Source organism: Monomorium pharaonis, chromosome 2 (assembly GCF_013373865.1).
Source record: "Monomorium pharaonis isolate MP-MQ-018 chromosome 2, ASM1337386v2, whole genome shotgun sequence".
Lineage (NCBI taxonomy): Eukaryota > Metazoa > Arthropoda > Insecta > Hymenoptera > Formicidae > Monomorium > Monomorium pharaonis.
The window spans coordinates 5,242,640-5,265,653 of NC_050468.1; the positions used below are offsets into that span (position 1 = coordinate 5,242,640).

Here is a 23,014-nt window from a genome sequence, read left to right on the forward strand (position 1 = left end):
TCTCATCAATCAGTCTAAAATTTAATGAGTTAAAAAATTGTTAATGAGTAAAAAAATTTTTCTTAGTGTAGGTATTTCTTTTCTGTAATTGGTTTTATATCGTTAATTTAAATTTGATATGTTGATCGGTTCTTTTCACTGTGCGTCAAACATAGTTTATATTGTTTTTTTAACGCTACGCGAATTGACTGCAAATAATGCAAATAACAAATTAGGCAATTACTTATACTTGCATCCATAATATCGAGCTTTTATCGTACCTCAAAGTATTAATACACGAGAAATTATTCTTGCTGAAATTACGCCACAGCTTCTAGTTGCGTTTTGCTTCTCACGCCCGCGCCACGATACGTCGACATCGACATCATACGTCGGCTAAGTCGATATAGTATATTCCCGGAGCAATTGATGATATTTTCAGATATCTTCCGCGTATTTCGGTTCTCGTCGCACCTCAAGTCCCTATCTTCGCCGTCTCCGGAGATGCATTCAAAAGCAGAGTCCCAGTACGAATTGGATAATTTCGACATCGTCTGGCACGTCTTAGCGACGTCAATGCGGAGGTTTCATTCATCGTTCAGTATATTTTCTATTTCGTCCTGCCCCTCTCCCCAAACCTCCGTCGTCACCCCCGATTCCCTCTTACGTCCGCAGGCCTCACTTGTTGCTGACGCATCATCTCCTATATATAGTTCCCGTTCGAAACGCCCAATATTATTTTCGACATTCTATTCCGCTGTCGTTGATTATCGAATCGAGAAGTGAACGAAGAGAGGAAAAGAAAGAGAGGAACGTGAGCAAGATGTTATATATACGACCTAAAAATAAGTGGTGAGGTATAGGCGGAAAGACGCAGGGGTATTATTACAGGCTAGATAGATGGATTCGCAAGCGACCACCGGTCATTCCAGAGTTAACGACTCGTGTAAGAGATGATGTTAATGTTGTTGCCCGTGAGTGTCCGCGCGCGCGCGCACACAAGCTTCTCCTATTTTTAGACGATCCGATCGGTAGCTACACGAGCATCGTCAAGGCCGCGTATTGTGAAACGATTATCGATGTTGACGCATGTTACTGCAGTCGGTCGCAGGATCTATCTGTATTCTTTGTGCATACACGACTTTGCACGCGCGCACGCTATTCCGCAATTGCCCTGCATTGGCATTAGACTAGGACGTAGAATTCACACACATACGTCGAGAGTCACTTGTAATTATAGATTCTGTTTTTATGTACATATGCGAATACATTATCCTGGCGTAACTTTGTGAAACGTATATATACTTGATTCTAAATAAGGATTATAAGCCGTATTACCATATCCAATTAAAATTGCTCTAAAGTTGTATCCAATATATAATTATATATAAAAGAAAATTTAGTAAAAGTCAATCAAGTAGATGTTTATACCAGAGAATCGAATTAAGGGAGTATTCTACTTGGTTGGGTCTAAAAAAACCTTTTTTAAGAAATTTTTTATAGAAGAGTTTTGAACATCAACATATAGAATGGACTGGCGATTATAGTGGAAGGGAAGGCAAGGCGTGTAGAATGAAAGGCAGACAAGCTGGAGACTTATTTCATCTTTTTGCGAGACAGCAACCAATCAGACACTTTATCTCTTTATTAAAAGACTCCTGATCTCTCACCGTAGCCATATCGAATTTGTAACATTAAAGGCGAGAAGTGACATATCGACAACTTAATTTTTGCCTTCGTGCCATTTGCAAATAAAAATATCCTAAAATATGGCGAATATTAATTTCCCTAATAACTAATACGTAACCGTAAAATAAATGTGATACAGAACCAATTTTTGCCTGTCGTATAGAGAGAGAAATCTTTCTTTTATGTGTATAGTTACTATAGTTAGCATTTGTCATATTTTGAAGATTTCATAAGCACGTCACAAGTTACAGCACCAGGATTTAGTGAATAATTACGGTATGACACGGATGCAAAAATTGGGTTGTCAATGTATCATTTCTCACCTATGATGTCACAAATTCAAATAAGTTGCGGTGAGGGGCCAGGAGCCTTAACATTACGTTCCAAAACTTCTTCTCTAAGAAAAATTTTACTAAAAAGCTGTAGTTTATAGATACCTTTTTTTAAAATAAATTAAACTTTTGAAATAAAATTTTCCTCGCGATGAAAATGTTTTCAAACAAGACTCACGATATAATTTTTGTAGATTGTAATCGTATTTTTCTATTATTGCGCACTGTCTAATAAATAGCATTAAAGTGAGGACTATAGATTCCCTTTGCGGAAGTGATATTAATTGATCCAAAAAAATAAAAAATTGTCTTAATTAGGTTTATATAAGGTCGTGCATCGGAAGATTACAATAAAATTAGAATATTTAAAATAATATCATTTCATTAATTTTCAATTTATAATATCGTTTCTACTTCAGTCATCGCATAACCTTATATAAATTAAAAAAATTTTTTTAGTGTTTTAGATCAGTAACTCTTAATTACTTTCGCAGAAATTTACAATTCTTAATTTAATGTCAATTATATATCATCAATCTTGATAGTCTGCAATAATATATATGTAAAAAATACCATTATAATGTACAAAAATTAATAAATATGTGTATTACAAAGTTGCATCTTAATACAATATTTTTCTATTGTCTATTATTCTAAAAAAATCTTTTCTATTGAAGAATGGTTTTTTCGAGTCAAACAAAATAGAATACCTTCTTTCGCATTTCAAAAATTGATCAAAAAGTTGATATTTAATCCATAATAGTCATTTATTAAACTTTATAATAAAAGAGACATTTTTTCATAAATAGAGAATGTTTCTTTAAATTATATATCTTTATTTTTTGTTTTAAGTTAATGAAATTTTATTTGACACTTTTGTAAAATTATTCATAAAGTTTATATTATTATATTTACAATTAATGCTATTCTTTAAATATTGATTATACGTACTGTTTTGATTAGTAAATCAATTATTAGTTTTCTGAAAAAATTGCTTCTGTCTGTGTATGTTTGCTTTTAATATTATATCTACGATGATATTTCTTCTAACCAAGCATTCAATTCGGAGAGAGAGAGAGAGATCTAAGAAATGATCATTATTAATCGTAATTTCAAATTTTTATAAATTTAATGAAACATTTATGAATCGGTGTAATTTAATTTTACTTTTTTCAATGTCGATTAAGAAAAAAACTTTTGTTTAAATATTTTTTCGTCGAATATACTACTGAAAAATTTTTGCGAAAATCTTTCTTAATATTTTCCCTTAGGTAGATATACAATCTGTCTGCTTCTCAAGTGCGACCAAATGTACTTCGTATAGTAAGTAACCGAAGCTAGTAATATAAAAATAATTCCCATCGCCTTGACAAACATCCGCTTTCGTTCGTCTAAGTTTTGCGAAGATGTCCAGCTTAAAAACTCGACTATATCCTTTGCCATTTGTGATGTCGTTGATGGAGTGCCATCGTCGTATTCCACTACCCCATTATCTAGCATCTAAACGTGATTTTTATATCATAATATGTGATAACGGTTTACTAAAATACACGATTAAGTTTTTATTATTATAACAAATTAATCAATAAAATAAATATTATAATAAATTAAAAATATAATGTTAATGCGTAAATAATATAATCTCTTATTAAGATTCAATGCAGGACAATAAATTTTTTAGTATAATATTTATCTGATTTTCAGAATCAATAATTTGGTCATTATTTATAGTTTACAACTATTATATATATATATATATATATATATATATATATATATATATATATATAAAGAGAGAGAGAGAGAGAGAGAGAGAGAGAGAGTGAAAATTAGTTTAAATTTTCTTCAACAAAAGAGAAATTAAAAGTGTATTCTAAGTCAATAAACAAAAAGATTCTTAAAATTTATTAATGGATATAGATAACATATTATATTTCGTTTAATTTCTAACAAATTTTAACAAAAATTTTAATTATAAAATATCAAAACATTTAAAAGAAAATTAAAAATATATAAAGATAATATATGGAAGAAAGCAATAAATATATAAACATAAAAGGAAAGATTTTAGATTTTAGATCAAATTTATTAAAAACCAAAAAATATATATGTTTGGAATAGTCAAACAAAACTGTTTATTTGAAGAAACAAATACGATTATTTGATTATTTATTAATAGTATTATTTGATACAGTAAAAGAATATATTTTCAGTCAATAAGGATAATGTTTTGTTAAATTATGTTGTTTAAATAAATGAAATAAACAAATCTAAATAAATGGAAAAAATATTCAAAGAATTCATTCTTTCTATAAAGGATAAACAGAAGAAAACAAAAGGGAAACTTAAATTATCTTTGTAAAATACATGGAATAATATCTTTGATACTTACCTGCGCCATACTCATTACATTTCCGGGAAAGTAGACATTAAAATGTTGTTGGTCGGTTAAAGATACACCTGCTGGTGGCTCCATCCATCCCGTTAGTACAGAAAATAAGTAATTTCTACCGTTCTTTCTGGCAAAAATGATATAGGTCAGATCTGGTGGATATGCACCAAAATTAGCCGCCCTAGCAGCTTCCTCATTTGGATAAGGAGGTGGCAATAAATCAGACAATTTCCCAGGTCTCATGTAGTAATTTCCTTCATCGTCGGGTCCATCTTGAATCTGTATATATTAAATGCAATATATTATTTCAGAAAATGCTAACTGAAAGTTAACTTACAATTTTACATTAAGGAGATTTTTTATTTTCACGTTGATTTTTTATGGGGTTTTTAAGAATTTTTTCAAGATAGTAAATTAATATTTGTTAAATTACTTTTTACCATTTATTATTATTTAAAGATTAATTTTCTATTTTTTATAAATATAAATTATTAATAATAGATTCATTTGGTTTTTGCATGAATTATCGATGTAATTATAATTTATTTTAGTAAATTAAAATTAACTCGAATGTTATTTTAATCAGAACACTTGTAGTATTTGAATTAGAATTTTTCATTTTATTTAATAAATAAATAAATGGCACGTATGTTTAAAAAATTCAATTTTTACTCTCTTTTTCATATTTTCAAGTTTTGAAGAAATATAAAAAATTAAAAAGTTAACTAGAAAAATAACAGGCAAATGAGGATGTCGTATTCAGTGAATCAGATCAATATTAAATATTAAATCAATATTAAATGCAATCATAAAACGCAGATAATTATTACGTCAGACCAAAATTGGATACAACACAGACATGTAATAATTTTCTTTCATTGATAGTTAAAATGAAACGGTGTAGTTAGCAAAGATTCATCGATAAGAACGACCGGTAACGGATATCAAAATTTAAAAAAGTGCGTGTTCAAAACGGTAAAAATTAAAAAGTTGTCAAGATAATTCAAATATAGTCACAAATATTGTAATTAAATTGACATTTAAATTTATAATTTACATTGGGAAATTCGGACATTCGAGTTAATTTTAATTTACTAGAAGAGTTATAATCACTGTACAGAAGTTACATGGATCTATTAATAAGTACGTTAATAAATTATTCTTTTTTTTCAAATAGAAAAGTAACCTTTACACCATAATAAATAAAAAACAAAACATAATTTTAAAAAGTATTTACCTACGTTTCTAAATTCTAAATTTTCTAGAAACTTTTAAAAATCAACGCAATAAAGTAAAAAAGATTCTCTTAAAAGATATATTAAGATTAAGCATTTTTCTATAATTCTGTACATATTCATATTTTTATTTACTTGACTAAATTAATACGATTTGTTATTATTAATGTATTGGGATTCTATATAAGATATTATGTATGAGGTTTAGTACGAAAATAAAAGCATGAAGAAATGAGAAAATCAGTAAGTTACATGGCTAATTACGTCCGTTATTGTGTTGTTATCTTTAAATTACAAGTTAGTAATTGCGATAAATAAAAGATATTGTTTATAGATAAGATATATAGATAAGATATAAACTAGACACTATTCATCCATTGATTAACTTCATCAAACAATTTTATACTAAAGTGATAGATGTAATTACAATAGCATATTTGACGTTGTACATGTTTTACAACATTGTAAAATAGTAATTATAGAAAGTCTTTCTAAAAATAGTATTTATAGAAAGCAAATTTTTTTAAAATTGTAATAAAATCATACCATATTTTGTATCAAATATTTCAAATAACTTCTAAAAATTATTTCAATATATATATGCAAGTTGGTTTTCAGCACTACTCTCTATCTTTTTCCTTCTATTATTATATAAAAAATATTGTGGGGTTTTCGAAATTTTTGATAAGTTTTACAAAAAATTAAATCTTTTCCATTCAACTTTGCACACTTCGGCTGTATACTGGACAAAAATATATTTTGCATTACACGGAGTAATAGCTAAACTCTTTTTTGCGTAGATGCAAAACGTTTCCGGCGAACTCATAATTAAATTAATTAAACGCGTCGTCAAACGTGGACTCAAATTTAATTACGAGAATTATTAGAAAAAGGAAAAAAACGAAACATCTACGTCAAAAGTGAAATCGATGGGTTTAACGCGGGATAAATTAATGCCTACCCTCTACCTCGTACTCAGCGGCAATGGCCTTGACCTCGTCTCTTGTGTGCGACACATCGATCAGATCCATAAATCGCACGTAGCGTAAGCTGTGACACGTATGGCATACGGTTCTGTAAACTTGCCATCCTCGCCGTACGGCCGAGTGATCTAGAGATGTGAGGTATCTCTCGAAAGCCCAGGGATAGCTAGGCAGGCGCGCTTCGCGACTCATAGCTTGAACCGATCGGTCTAAGCAATAAAGAAGCGCCCCACAGATCACACCCCCGCCTACCAGCAAGCCTAGACCATTCCTCAGAATCCTTTTACCATACTTGCATTCGAAATCGTTGTACCATGTATAAACTTTACCAAATTGTTGCCATTGAAAGCCATGTTTTATTTGTTGTGAAAAATAACTTTTTAGAGAAGCGCTTTTTGTTAGAAGCGTAGCCATTTTTCTCTGATTAGTCTGATATGAGACAGATTTGGGGAAACAATCGATAGTATAACGAATCGAGTATCTATGAGTATATTGGGTGTCGCGTGATTTTTTACATGTAAAATACCTTATCTTGCAAACTGTTGCATTTTTATCGTTATAAAACTGATTTACTTGAAGGTTGAAACTATCAATTTGGGTCTCTGACGTATGAGTTACGATTTTATAATTGCCTTTTGACTGAAACTTATAATCTTGAGGTGAGAAATTATTTAACTTTATGCATAGCTCTATGAAGTATGTATACACACATAGCGATTATTCATAAAAAATAATGTGTTAAATGCAGGATTAAACAATTGTTTCAAGAAATAGAAAAAAATAATAGAAAAATTAGTATGTTAATAGTAAACTAGTCGCCCTAGAAAAAAAAACTTCATATAAGTGTTTGACGTGTAAATATTCTATGTGTTTAAAAAACATACGATTAAAATTTGTTACAAAAGTTCTTTAAAATTTAATAATTAAATGCATTTAAATACTTTATTTAATATACCTATTTTATATTATTTTATTTGTGTGTATAATTAATCCGATGATTTTTTCCATGAATTTATTCTTACGTCAAAATCACTTAACCCTATCTTAAAAAAAATTTTTTTTTAATAATCAAACAAAGAATTTTTTTTCTGAAAGTATGTTCGATTATACCTTTTAAAATTTATTAAAAAATTTCTTTAACTATTTTTCTGTCCAAACTATAAATTTAAAAAACACCGCTTAAAAAAAATCGCTAAAAAAATAAATTTTTTGTCTTTTTCCTTTGAATATTTCAAATATTTATAATTCTCGGCTTTTGAACTTATAAATTCTTGAATGTTATAATTAACGCATCGATTGAAAAAAAGAATCAAATTCTATACATTACAAAAACATATACAATTAAAAATATTGGTTATTGCACACCCATTGTATTGTGCTTTAGAATTTCAAATCGAATGCTTCTGCTGAAGGTTAATGCCTTGAATAACTCATCGAGATTAGATGCTTGTGAGATATAATTATTTTTAGAAACACTATGAAGATAAAGAAAATTATGTTTCTATATTTTAATTTTAACTTGCAAGCAATTCTATTATTCTTTATTTAATATTACACTATTCAATCTCAGTGCTAGTATCTATAATCATATTTATATTTATAACAATAAAAATACATTCGACACCGGATATTGTGTTGTAGTTTACTTTATAACTATTATGCAAGTGCCCAAACACATAAAACATATATCACAATATAAGCATAACACAAAATCACTGGATTAATAAGCATCTAGCTTATTAATTACCATTTTGATTTACATAAAATGCTCAGTACTCGAGCGGTCTAAGCATTTTGTAATACCTCTAAATGCTGCTATATGGAATCGACGATAATGTGCGTGCAATCTATTTACGAAACATCGAGAAATCGAAGTCAGTCGAAGTACAAAATTATAATTATATTAATACAATGCCTTATACTATAATATAATTATATTAATAAATAACTATATATATACATACATATATATATATATATATATATATATATATATATATATATTCTTAATGGTTCTCTACAATGAGTTGTTGATCATTGGTCAAATGTCAGAGACTAGCTGAAAGCGTATCATAATTATTACGCGCAATCGCAAGCCTGTAATCAGTAATTACAAGAGATTGAAAAAATCCAAATCTCATGATTATAATTTAAAATTAAGTTATGACTAAATAATCAGAGAACATATGTTCATCATTTTTATCGAAAATATCTAGTCTGTAAGATGCGAACACGTACGAATGTGTTTCAATCTCTGCAGTTTTAAAAGTTGCATCAATATTTAGGTCTTTGTATTTCAATATTTTTGTCTATGTATTTTAATATTTTTATCTTCTTATTTTAATATTGTTTTTGTAATTATCCATTACAACTCATTATGGATGCAAGTTTTTCACAATTAAGGGAATCCGGGAGTGACAGAGTTACCGACATTTTTTGGGGAACTTGGATTTTTGAATTGGAATAACAGAATGCAAAATCCTTTTACAGGTTTCTACAATCCTTTTACAGATTAAAGTACGCACAAAAATGAAAGGGGCGACGTACGATTTGTTCTGATAAATAAAACAAAATTGTTATTTATTAGTCACCTAACGAAAATATTTGCTTTATACAAAAAATCTACAGTTTATAGTTTATATGTATAAAATAATCATGTCGGAATAATATCGTGCAATTAGAAATAAGATTAGGAGCCTAGAAAAAAAGATTCGCATTCCGCAAGTTGGAAGATAAAAAAACGAAATTTATGTTATGTACACGTAAAAAGTCGATAAGTAGAGCAATATGAGAAAAATTTTTTTGTTTTTAATATAAAATTCAATTCATAGATTGATATTAATGTGTACTTTAATTCTGGAAAAGAATTTCTAAATCTATACAAGAAATACATATGAAATCTCATTAATGATGTGCATGAATGACTACATTATCGACCTCAATCAAATTTCAAACGCACTCCAGGATCCCCTTAACGACTTAAGACTTTCAATTTAAGATCCAGTATGTTATGATTACGGTTAACGACGCATTGTAGAACGGCCTTAATTATTATATACGTCGTTTTGCATGCGTCATAAATCAAGATCATTGCTGGCAAAATTTTCATGATTGGTCGTGTTACGCTACACGTAAACACATATCATGATTCCGGAGGCGTCTTCGATTTAATATTACGCTGAAGGATTGACGTTTCCTCTTGTTTTCGTTCGTTTCGCCACTGCGTATCTCGATTAAATATTGCAATTCGGTAAATGAAAGAAAGAAGGATAACAAATTAGGAAAAAAAGAAATGGCGAAGGGACGCAAGTGCATGCATCACACTCGCATACATGTACTATCGTGCACATATGTTACACAACTTTGTTACACAACGACGTTTTACAATAAAGGCACAAGTCGGGTGTATTTCCGCACTGTGTTATAAATAAACTACTCGGTTATGCTTGGCATTATGCATGCGCGCATATTGGCGCGCAGTTACGTTACGCGCTACGCCTGCAAGTGTGCGAGGACAGTGCGTAAATGTGTGCGCATGTATGTATGCACGCGGGCATCCACATATGCGATATAACGGTAATTCCAACATGCATTTTGCTAATAATTGCTAGAATAATCGCTAGAAATCTCCTTGATGAATGATATGCGCATAGTTACGGCAGGGAAAGATTTTGATCTGCTATCCCGCGTTTAACAATTGTCTGTCTCACATTAAAAGTTTAACCTTCCTCTTATTGCACCCATGTTAATGAATCCAAACAGAACCAATTGAACTGAATTAGAGCGCCTTGGTCATCTTGTTTATATTTAAAATTTATCAGTAATTTTTTTCCTATGCGAACTTATTTCCTAAGGAGAATGAAGACTTTGGGCTCGGATTTTTACATTACGCATAAGAAAATGAAGCCAATCAGAGGTCTTTATTTTACTCCTGCTAGGGAGGAAAACAAGCAATTCTGATTGAGTGATTCTCCTATATTATGCATTATGCGTTATGCAAAACTCTGTACCACTCTTTGTCTTTAGCCCACTCTACAATAGTAACAAGACTGTAGAAATAGAGAATAAACTATTCTTAGTGAAGTGAGGATCGGAAGTAACAAAATGAGCAATTCCCATTTCGTTACTCATCACTCTGCACTGCTTACTGCTATTGTAGAATAGGTTTTACTCTTGATCTTTACTTCATTAAAAACCCATGAAAACATCTACGTTAGATCCACGTGAAATCCACGCAATTTACGAATGTGGACATTTATCTATGCAATGTCGACATGGATGAGACGTTTGTTTTGATTATTCAATAAATCGAGGTATCTTATCCTTGAGATGTCAATGTAGATTCCACGTGAATATTTCGAAATATCTGCAACATCCGACGAGTACAGGATTTAGAATCCAATTTGACGAGACAATGTGAAATTGATGTTAAAATAAGTAAATTCCATGTCTCATTGGACAATATATATTCAATCATTGGGCAATTGATTTATTATTATGGAAAATGATTAATATACAAGATGTTTATAAATAAATATATGTCTGAACAATGTAGGAAGTATTACAATTATAAATTTGATTGATCTAATATATGTTTTTCTTAGAAGAACTTTTGAAGTAGTCATGCACGCTAATACAATAAGTTGGGATAAAAAAATATAGTTTAAACTTATTGCATTAAATCCATTCTTATCGAGAAATATTTTTTAATAATTCAATTCATAAACGTATTCTATATGTCGTAATTAGTTATTCTTTAACAACTTTTTGTTATTGTTTTAGTTTGAGTTTATTAACGGATTCATGATTAGACATACATTTTCACGATGTATACAATAAATCGAAAAATGTAGCATATAATATAGATATAAGATGTAATATTTAAAAAAAAATTAATAAACCTATGTATTTTTGGTATGGTTTATATTTTTTAACATATAATCTTGCAATAGATTAAAATGAAAACACCTAACATGAATAATTTATGCAACTTGCACATGTTATATCAATAATCTAATTTAACCATTGTTATAATGTAAATTCAACCATTCTTGAGCGGATGTTTAGTTAGTTGTCTACGTGGATTTCATGTGCTGTTTTTGTCGAGAGTTTATTCTCTACTCTTGTAGCCTTGTTACTGTCATGTAGGACTTTAAAATCACATTGGATTATATTAAGTACATACTCAACATGACTTAATATTACCCTTTTTTTTAAATATTTATTTATATAAATAATTGAAAATATCTCATATTTTTCTGGTTTCAAAAATGTTTTATATTTTAAATCTAGCCCTTATTTTTCAATTTCGTTTTTATTAAAAAATTATTATAGAAAAATCTCCAAAGCTTAAGTAAGAGTAGACGTACCTTATATAGGCATAACAAGCATATAAAATATACTGATATAATATTCATGCATTCTGCGTAAATAGAACTACAAACTTTAAGAAAAATATGTTATATTTAAATTTTGGCTATGGATAAAATAGTATAGTATATATGGTTGCGAATATTAATATGTTTGTGTAAGTACGTAATTCGTGAACATGAAAATGGTATATATATAGACCGTGTTCCAAAATTCATTGCCAATATTGAAAATCTATAATTCACGTTACGTATACTATTGATTTCTAGTATTGGCAATGAATTTTGGAACACGGACTATATATATCGATCATTGTCATGTTTACGAGTTACATACATTATAAAACTAAATGCTTATGAGTGTTATTTTTTTCCATGCCGATAGTATTCTCTGGATCGATGAAATACAATTTTGACAGATTTTCAGTCTTTTCCATAAAAGATTGTCATTTACATATTTTATATGGTTTATAGATACCTATGCAACTCAAATTTTAAATTTCATCCTTAAACAAAAAATTGACTTGTTTTAATATCCTTCTTTGGTCCGGGAGAGAGGGGTTTGATGAATGAAATTTCTCAGACGTCAATAAATAAATGTTAGCGCCGATTCATAAAAATTTACCAGACTTATCAAACATTCTTATAAAAATATAATATTAGGCAATATTAAATTAGCTATTAGTAATTATTATTTTGAGTATTAAAATACTAGTATAAAAATATTAACAGTAGTAGTTTTAATAGTTAAAATGAGTATTAATTACTGGCCAATTTAATAATGCTCAGTATTATACGAACATATAATATCTTGTATAATATAATACAATACTAGATTGTACTATAATAAAGGAGTAATGTATTTAAAATTTATATTATGCATACACACAAATTTCTATTATTACATCATTGATTAGATGTATTATAAATTAAAGCTATTACTTTTAATAAAATTTCGAATATTTATAGCTTTTAAAAGATTCTAGTTTTCCTCAGTTTACATGAAATCGCCTCAATGTCTTAATTAAAGACAGTCTTATTAATGTCTAAAATTTAATTACGATTTTGATGTTATTAAAAAGAGTAAAAATTAAGAGAGAGGGAGAGAGAGAAATAATCGTAGAAAATATAATCTAGTATTAAATTTTAAGAATAGTAATAAATAATACAATAAATGACATGCAAAGTTTATTTATGTAAACTGATCGAAATACAATTAAAATATTTTTTATTTGTATAGTAGCAGCACATAAAAAACAAGATAACGTTATTTCTCATCGACAATAAAAATCAAAAATAAATCTTAAATCAATAAATTATTACGTGAAATAAACAATGTTATATAAAATAAATAGTACTGTAGATGAGAATAAAAAGTTTTATATTTTTGTACTTGAGTAATTTAAAGTGGTGGTTAACAAAAATAAAAAACATTGCACATGAAAAATAATTTAGAAATTACATTTCGTAAAATATAATAAGAAATTTTATAGGATATAATTTTGTCTTATAATAAATAAAAACGTAGTAATATATAAACATTATAATTCGTATACTTTGAAGAATACTTTAAAGATATGACATACAATTTTTTATGTTTATAAAAGAATTAAGAACTGCAATTATATAAACGATATAATATTATTTTTACAACATTGAAAACTTTTACGGAATATAAACTAATAAATTTATTTTAAACTTGTACAAACATATTTAAAACAATGCTGTAAAATTTTCACAACAAAAGTAAATACTTCAAAAAAAAAACTAAAAACACGTTCTAAAAAATTGTTGCATGCATGATCTGATTCATTATTCATGGCACGTTTTGCAATAATTACAAATTTTAGCGATTGCCACCAAAATATAACGCTTTGTTTACACAACAAAGTGCTATTTAATATTTAGTATTCTATTCCATATTATCTTGGGTATTTCTAAATATCTAAGGGTTTCTAAATAGTCTAATTCATATATAGCTGTAATTCTTTTTAAGCTAAATTTAAAACTATTGTTTTACAAACTAAATTTTTTAAAGAATAGTATCTTCTATTTATTCGCACGTATTAATAATTCACAATTTGCCTTATTCTTACATAATCTTCGTGACATTTATACTCGCCAAAGTTTAACGATCCATAAAAGTTTAACGATAGTATTTCCGGCAAGAATTTAAAAAATCGATAGATATAACAGAAGACGCGTTATAACAAAATAACATTAGGCCTCGTGAGAATTAAATTTATCATATAGCAATTCTGTCAGAAATCGATTTCCATTCTGGTTCGTCATCGCGCGGTCACTCAGCGACGAATAACCATCGAGTCGAAATTAGGTGGCCCGGTGTATAATTAATTCGGTCGTTTCTTTCCAGAAGAAACTCGACGAAGATTGTGATTGAGTAAAAATCAATGCCGAATCTTTCCCGCAACCGTTCCGGCGAGATCCTTTATTTTTAAGATTTAAGCATATTGAGGGGGAAAGAAAGACATGTTTGGAATCACCGTGCCGTCTGAATTATTTATTCTTGAGTTATAGATAGATAATATAGCGTTGTAGTTTCGCGACGCGACGGTCAATACACTATTGAATAATTTAGATATATGATCGCGTTCTTCATTTATTTTCTCGCGGGACATTTTCGCTCGTTTAGAATAAGGAAGAAAATCATAGAATCATGCAAAAAGAAAGGAAAAAAAAAGGATAAAAAATTTATGTCACAGAAACATGGTGACAATTGATTTTGCGCGTCGCGAATAATTCCGCCAGATAATGCGCATGCGTTGGATTAAATGTATTTTCTATCGTGAATAAGAGGAAAAAAGAAAAGGAACCTGTGAAATTACCTTGCGACACCTTGATAGCGAAATTCATTATTATTTAATGCGCATCGAGGCCGTGTGGTTAAACGAACGATTTTGTTTTAACGACATTTAATTCTATTTATCATCACGGAAATTTAACGATTATTTTACCGATTGTTTCGCTATCTTCTCCTTCTTTCTCAATGTCTCACTTTTTATACGACACCTTTGTTTTAGAAAAACATCTTTTGTAGTTTCAAGTTAGCTTAACCATGCCATAATTCTCACGGAATAGAAATGACGTTGTCATTATCGTCGTCGTCGTCGTCGTTGTCATTATCTTCGTGAATCGGCTACAAATACATTTTACATAATAATAATAATAACGATCCGTGTGTCGTTTAATAATAGACTGGTATCGATCGATACCATACGACCAAAGACGATATCGTCCCGCGTTTCTCCTTCCCGTTTCATTGCATAAGCTCAGCTATTCGCATTCGACGCGCGCAACTCGCGATTTTGCAGACGCGATTAATTATTTCCTTATGGATGATGATTATCGGAATTCTCTTTCCTCAGAAAGGCCCTATCCCGAATTCAAATTGTCTTGAATGCCCTTACGACATTGATCTGTTTATCGTAGTACTCGATTTCAAATTTAGAAAAAAGCCATAAATGGTTTATACAAAAATTAAAATTACAAATTTGTAAAACTATTGTATCATTGGTATGGTTTAATTATTTTACTATTTATTTATATTTAAAAAATAATTTATTTAAAAGATGTGTAGAGTAAAAATATTTTTACCTGCTTACTGAATATTGTAAATATACCTATCAATAATTAATAATCTTTTGTAATAAATTTGCAAACTTGATTTATATGCAATTTCTTCATCTCTAAATAACTGTTCAATAATTTTATTTAAAAGGTATCTCAAATTATAATCTCACTTCGCTAATAGAATATGATAATGTATAGTAAAATTGTAATACTTTTTGTGTCAAAAGTTAATATAAAGAATATGGCTATTCATTAGATATGTAATCAAAAGTTTCAATGAAGAAAATGAATTTTATAATCACTAACGAATATCTTTATCTGGAAGATAGTTATCGAGAGGTGTGATGAAATCGCGTATAATCTTCATTTTATCAAACAAACAAAAGAATTAATAGGCATAAGTTTCTATGCAAGTCGGAAAGATTTATTATTTTATTTCTAGTAAACACGAAATGAACAAATACGTGTTTTCCTTTATTTGTACATATTTATTTTTATCATACGTGCTATTTCTTACGTAGCAGACTTTTTCCGTAATAAGTTTTTCATAATAATAATATATATCTTTCCGGAGAAAATAATTGATTCCTTCTCTCCTTCTTCTAATTTAATCTATGCGAATAACTTATAATTCCGAAATAAAGTTGTGGCGATAAAAACGGATCAATTTGTCCTCGAGAAGAACTCGTATCATGCGACATCTTTATCGGTCGGCCTTATCGAGTCTGTTCCACTTACATCGTTTTATTCGTGGCTAGATTATTCTTAATAAATGCGACGTTAAAAATAGCAGGGTGAGCTGTCGGCGGTTGTCCCGCGAGAAATCGCCGGGCGTCCGTCGATGGATGGCAAAATCCGCCGTTATCGGCTGCGCTGTGAATATTGATGATAACGCTATTTATATCGTTTCTCTGCGAGGCAATGCTGAAGAAACGCATCATAAAGATCGGCCGCGCACGAAATCATCGTTGCATTTTGTGCTCAAACATTTCCTTCTCCATTTCTCTGCGCAACGAATAAATTCCAAAACATGATTAGAAAACTAAATCGTGATATATTTTTGATGGATTCCATATTGCGTCTATTTATATTCATATTTTCATTAAATTTAATTTACCCAAAGATTTCAATAATTTTATCTAATTAAATTTTTCAATGTTTATTTTGATTATTTTATTCTTAAAATGTATCAAAGATGTTCTTTTTCAATAAAATTAAATCAAAATTAAGAAATTGAATAGTTGTATAGTAATACATGAGAAGAGTATACATTTCTGATCATTGTATATTGTTAAACGAAATAATTTTTTAATTTACTTTTAAATAATAATTAATTTTAATTTCCGTTTTGTTCCGTACTGTTTGCGGAATGGCGCGCCGTCAATTTTGGTTTTATAAAGTATACAACGTCGTTCACTCATCTGAGGTGCAATTTATTGGCTCCTAATAGTCTCTCGCGTATGTTAGCTGCTCGTATATTTAGCGCGGCTATAACGATCGACGGCTATACGAGCACAAGACAAAGTCAGTTGGCAGCTACAAAAGTGCGTGTTCACGTATAAGCGACGTGTAACGTGTGTGTACAGGTAGCCCATACAGGAAACAAATGTGCCTTCTCAATGTTCGTTCATGTATTTGTGATATCACGCACACGTGAACGTTGTGTCGTTGTGTGGAAATTTTTTGAGACTGTGGACCACATCCTCGAAAACAAAGAAAAGAGAAAGAGAAAAGGATATAGTGGCGTTTCACACGATATACTATTTTCTGATTTGCTGAAGTCTGCTGAAAATATAGTTATAGAGAAAAAAAAAGAATTGAATCGGTCACAATGAGTTGGTTTGATTGATTTAGCGTTTGATTTAGCGTCATTCAGAAATCGCGGTAGAATAAATTTTGAATAAAAAAAATGACAAAAGATCCGGACTCTTGGAAATGTTTAACCCTACACATTATCAAATAATTCGGTATTCTACACAAAGGGTGTAATAAATCTCAGCCTCTTTAAATGATTATTACTCGTATATTATTAAACATTTTAGCTCAAAAAAAGTTTTTTAACATTCTTCAAACTTCCAAAAATAATGTCCAAAAGTTATTTTGGGGCAATTTACATTTAAAAAAAAATTCATGAAACTAAGCAAAAAAACTAAGTTTAAAACTAAAGTCAAAAACCAGCTGGATTTATTTTATTCCAGGTGTAGGATTATCATTAAATCGTACAAGCGACTATCGTATTAATCTGCAATAGCAGTTACCTTAAGCTATGCATACATAATAATAATCTATATAAATAAAAATGTAAAATGTTTGTTACTCATCTAAGATCTCCGTAAGTTATTCACCGATTGCTTTGAAATTTTGACACAACGTTGCTTTCGTTACCGGTCGTGTTCTTATGGGGTCTGTTTATGGAAATACCGTGTGTTTCAAAAATGCTGGACATAATTTAATTTTAAACAATATTTTTTTAATGATATTTTTTTGAAATTTTGACACAACGTTGTATTGAATTTAATTAGAAGTACGCGAACAAATGAATATTAGATTTATTAAAGATAAATAAATGCTTGAATGGTAAATTTAAATAATAAAGAATTTGAGAAAAATGTTTATATTAAAGGACAAATACAGGATATTAAAAAAGATAAAATCGAACATTAATTTCGAAATAATTATAGATATGATATAATTATTTAAAATTAAATTATTTTAAATTAAATAATTTCGAAATAATTATATTGACCAGGAGAGACGGGGAGAGACCGGGAAAGACGGGAAGAGACCAGGAGAGACCGGAAGAGACGGGGAGAGACCAGGAGAGACGGGGAGAGACCGGGAGAGACCGAAAGAGGCGGGGAGAGACGGGTAGAGACGAGTAGAGACGGGGAGAAACGGGGAGAGACGGGTACAGACGAGTAGAGACGGGGAGAGACCGGGAGAGACGGGGAGAGACCGGGAGAGACGGAGAGACCGGGAGAGACGGGGAGAGACCGGGAGAGGCGAAGAATGTTTCTATTGTGTTTAAATTAAGGTAATAAGAAAAATGAAGATGGCTGTTATTTTATTGAAAAAAAGGAACTTATTTAAAACAGTCTTTTGAATGGATTTCTAAATCCATGGCAGCTTTTAGAAAAAAATAACAAAATATTGATTCATAAAATTAATCAATAATAAATTAAATACACTCTAATTCAAAATGCTTAATTTTAAAAAATGGGTATTTAAAAAAAAATTCGGTTTTTTTAATTGAAAATTATTTCAAAGTTTTAATAAAATAAGATTTATATTACATTATAATAAAAATACAAAACAATAAATAGAAACAAATTAATTGAATATGGTGCTAAAGGCAATAAATAAATAAAGAAGTACGTGAATAAATGAATATTAGATTTATTAAAGATAGGTAAATGCTTATTCAAAAATAAAATAAAAAGAGCAACAATAAAGCAAGGCTCTTGAAAGTTAAACAACGAAAGCAAAGAAAATTTGAAAAAAACGTAGCATAAGAATAGAGAGCCACAGCAACGCGTGGCAGAGCATAGCTAGTAAATATAATAATAATAATAAATAGTTACTGTTACACATATGTAATACTGCATTATACATAGCATATGTAATAAAACAGATTAAGAGAAATACGCAAACATATGAAATGATACGAAACGAAATATGAAACGAAAAATTGAAAATAATTCTTAATTAATACGAATTGGGCTATAGCAGATACCAGAAATTTAAAAAATATTGAAAATTGAAGAAATGGCAGAATTTTAAAAATTAACTTTTAGTTTTTTACATTAACTTTCAGTTTTTTATTTTTAAAAGGTTGTAAATTTTTTTTAAATTTTTGATAGTATATAATTTGTGATAATAATATGTAATTCTGGAATTTTTAGAACAAAAGCTACACATGTGCTAAAGGCATTAAGGGAGGTTGATTGGTCAAGTAAATTTTAAGGTACATGTATGTACATTTTTTATTAGCAAAATTAAAAACATATTATGTGTCTAATCATTATTTTATATACATATATTATTAATGAATATCAGCATTACTTTTTTGAAAAAATTATATTGTTGCAAAAATTAAATTATATTATGAATAAAACTTTGCAATATCAGATTAAATAATGAAGTTAATTATGTATGTGTAGTTTGACGATTACCACTGTAATCTAAAAGTTATACATTCATTAATGGTGGTACATATTGTGCGCATTTTATTCATAATTATACGTCGTTATCAAGTTTTAAAAAATATCAACAGAATTGATATTTTTAAAAAATCTACATTTTAGAGATTTATATTTTCCCAAATGACACGGTGAATTCATTATACTTTATATTTATAATTATATATTAATTATATTTTAGATGGTCTATCTATTTATTGAACTAGTTTACATTATTATTTTTTATCTTATTCTTGTTAATATAAAAGGTAGTGAAAAACGAGAAAGATCCTTCCTTGTCTTCAAGAAACGATATAGAGCATTAGTAGAATTTTTAGTAAATATTATACAATATCAAAGTGATCTTTAAACCCCAAAGAAAGATTTCTTAGTTTCCTTAATTCCAAGGTTCAAAGACTATACCTAGAAACAGTAGAGGTATAGAAGATTACTTGCGCCTGTGGAAAAGAGTACATATATAGAAGAAACCAAGAGAAAACATTTTATACCCTTAAAAAGATAATTTTAACCGCAATAAGAATTATCAAAGGTTGTAAGAACTATCAAGGCCTATTTAGCACACTCTTCCGGTTTGGTTGCTCTTCCGGTTTTTTAATTAATCAACTGATCAGTACCACTCTGTTTGGTTAGAAACATCTCGCCCTCATCTTATACTTCTCCACCACTAAGAAAGAGACATTTAAAAATATCCACAATTCAAAAGTATCAGAGTTTCCAGTTCTGATATTTCGGATGATGCAAGCTGCAATGTTTGCAATGGTTGCAAAACGGCACAGCACTGTTTCAGTTATACGATATTCATCCGGAAGCCTTTCATGATGATAAAATCAATGTTGCAAAAGCCTAAAGTAAAATTCTCTACGAGCTATTTTTTAATTTTTAAATTTTATTATCAAAACTTGTATCAATTTTATATAAAACAATTCATTTTTTTAATTCAAAGTTGTCTTATTTTTATATTTTTTAAAATTTAAATAATTGGCTTTGACAATCGGTAATTATTTTATAAGCACTGTAATTTTAATGATTTAAGAAGCTTACAGACCGGCAATATATCGACTGTAGAAAAAAAATTTTTTTGGTGAAACGTTCTCAAAAAATATATATATTTAAACCAGAATTAAAAATAATTTTTAAAAAAACCATATTCCTTATATTATATATACATCGGTAAAGTATGATCTTTTTCTAAATATAACATTTATTTATTTATTTTTTTAATAAAATTCATAGAACTTAATAATTTTTTCGTTAAGAATATAATTATGTAACTTCTTAACCCGTGTGTTCTTAATAAAAGCATAACAGAAAAGAGACTGATGAAGAGACTAAATAATTTTTTATTATGCTATCTTGAACGCCATCCACATCTTCAGTATTTGAATATTTATATGAGCATTTATGGAATAGATTAAATAATGTATTTATGTTGCTGGTATTAATATTTTCTTCGGCAAATTTATAGAATATGTTTCATAAACAAAGATAAATATATATAATTAATAAATATTAAAAAAATAATTCATTAAGAATATTCTCAAGAAAGTAATTTAATATTACATAGAATATATACGTATAATATTTTAAGTTATATATGGGACATTTCATAATAATTTTCTTGAAAATTATATAATAAATTGACCTCAAATTTTATATAAAGGCACAATATACATGTATCAGCACCTTAGCAACATATTATGGTGTTACCTTCAAAATTTTAAGATACATCCTTAATTTGCCCGTTATATCAAAAACTCAAGTCCTCAAGTGCATAGTAAGTATGGATTAATGAATTGGGAGTGAGGTATTTTACTCACCCTGCGCGCCCATCTACCCCACCGCGTAGCTGTGTCATACAGCCTGTGTGTAGTGTTCCCATAGCAGCATTGACCGCTTCTATTTATATAACACTCTCGTACCTTTACCGCACCCCCGCGCGTACCGTCTTCGCGCTTCCAACGCTCCGCCATCCGTCCCCACCCTTGCACATGTCACGTTCCGCGTGGAAGTACGGAAATACATACAGATACATACGTATACGCGCGTGTACATTGTAACCCCAACACACACTTCGTGCGCGCGCGAGAAGAACCACGCGCGGATTATTCGCGAAGAAACATCGACTTACCTAGATTCGAGCGTAACTCGCGACGTCGATTTCCATCGATTTGACCTAGATATGCGAAAAGAAAAGTCATTCAAGGGAGGGGAGGGGGGGAGGGAGGGGCAGAAAAGCTATCATAAACTATTTTTAGATCCTCGCTAACGTGACGAATACGTTCTTTGTCGAACTTTTTACACCGCAAGAACTGATAATGGGTGAATTCTCAGAGCTAAGGTTCAACGGTCATTTAAATGCTAAAAATGTTTCAAAGGAGGAACACTTTTGCGAGGGTTTCGTTTTTATTGTATCACAGATTCGGCAAACTTTTAATGTAAACAAATATGAAAGATTCAAATAAAATTTATACGGTCAGAAAAGGAATATGCATTATATTTTTAAATGATACATGCGAGCGCGCGCGTGTGCGTGTGTGCCTGTGTTCAACTTTAAGTTACCTGATAAAAAGAAGCCGTCATTCATATTAACTGTAACAAGTACGTAACTACGCGCTCGTATGTGTAAATAAAAGTGAAAATAAAAGCAAACTTATTGGTTATAACTCGGCATACTCCTGCAGTTATTTTAAGTCGCTTAACGACGGTAACCTTTTTACGTCGGATAAACTCTTGATTATCGGTAAAGTCTGGTTGAATATTATTAATAAAACATGCGGACGCGTGCAACTGTCTTTGTACTATTTTTTAATAAACGATAAGTTCCTCGCCAAATATAGCAGGACGTCGTAAAGAAGGGAACAATTTCATTCGGATATTCCAGGATACGAGATATATCGTTTGACCTTCGTTCGATATCATAACCCGTCGTTTTTACCCTATATACACGTGCATGATTTCTATATATAAATAATCAATTTTGCCATTAGCTTGGTACACTCAATCGTATAGTTCAAATTTGTTTTTCGCTTACGTTATTAAACAATACGCGAAATTCTGAAATTACATCTTCAGAAATTCAAATATAATTCAGATACCTATATCAAGTTGAAAACAATTTAATGTTGGGGAAAAATAAATTTATGCGCTATTCTGATTCTTTAATAACTTTGATCTCTAATTAGAATTCTCATAGTGATAAAGTGTAATTTGTTGCAACTTGAAAAAATAATAGAAAATAGATATAT

At 29.5% G+C, this 23,014-nt stretch overlaps 1 protein-coding gene across 4 annotated transcripts in view; it reads right to left on the reverse strand.

The window, feature by feature from the left end:
- The window catches only part of LOC105836784 (cytochrome c1, heme protein, mitochondrial), a 31,039-nt gene extending 9,285 nt beyond the window's left edge, over positions 1–21,754 (reverse strand). Inside the window, exons 1-3 of one of the 4 annotated variants that reach the window (XR_004962279.1) lie at positions 6,596–7,557; positions 4,393–4,671; positions 261–3,500 (exon numbers count right to left, since the gene is read on the reverse strand). Coding sequence is in view for 3 of the 4 variants with exons in the window: in XM_028188910.2 (XP_028044711.1) it covers positions 4,393–4,671; positions 6,596–7,024 (708 nt within the window). In the remaining variant the exon portion in view is untranslated. Of the gene's footprint in view, positions 1–260; positions 3,501–4,392; positions 4,672–6,595; positions 7,558–21,586 lie in introns of those variants that run through there. The other 3 variants (XM_028188911.1, XM_028188910.2, XM_012681063.3) reach the window with 3 other exon arrangements.
- Between the last annotated feature and the right edge of the window lie 1,260 nt (positions 21,755–23,014).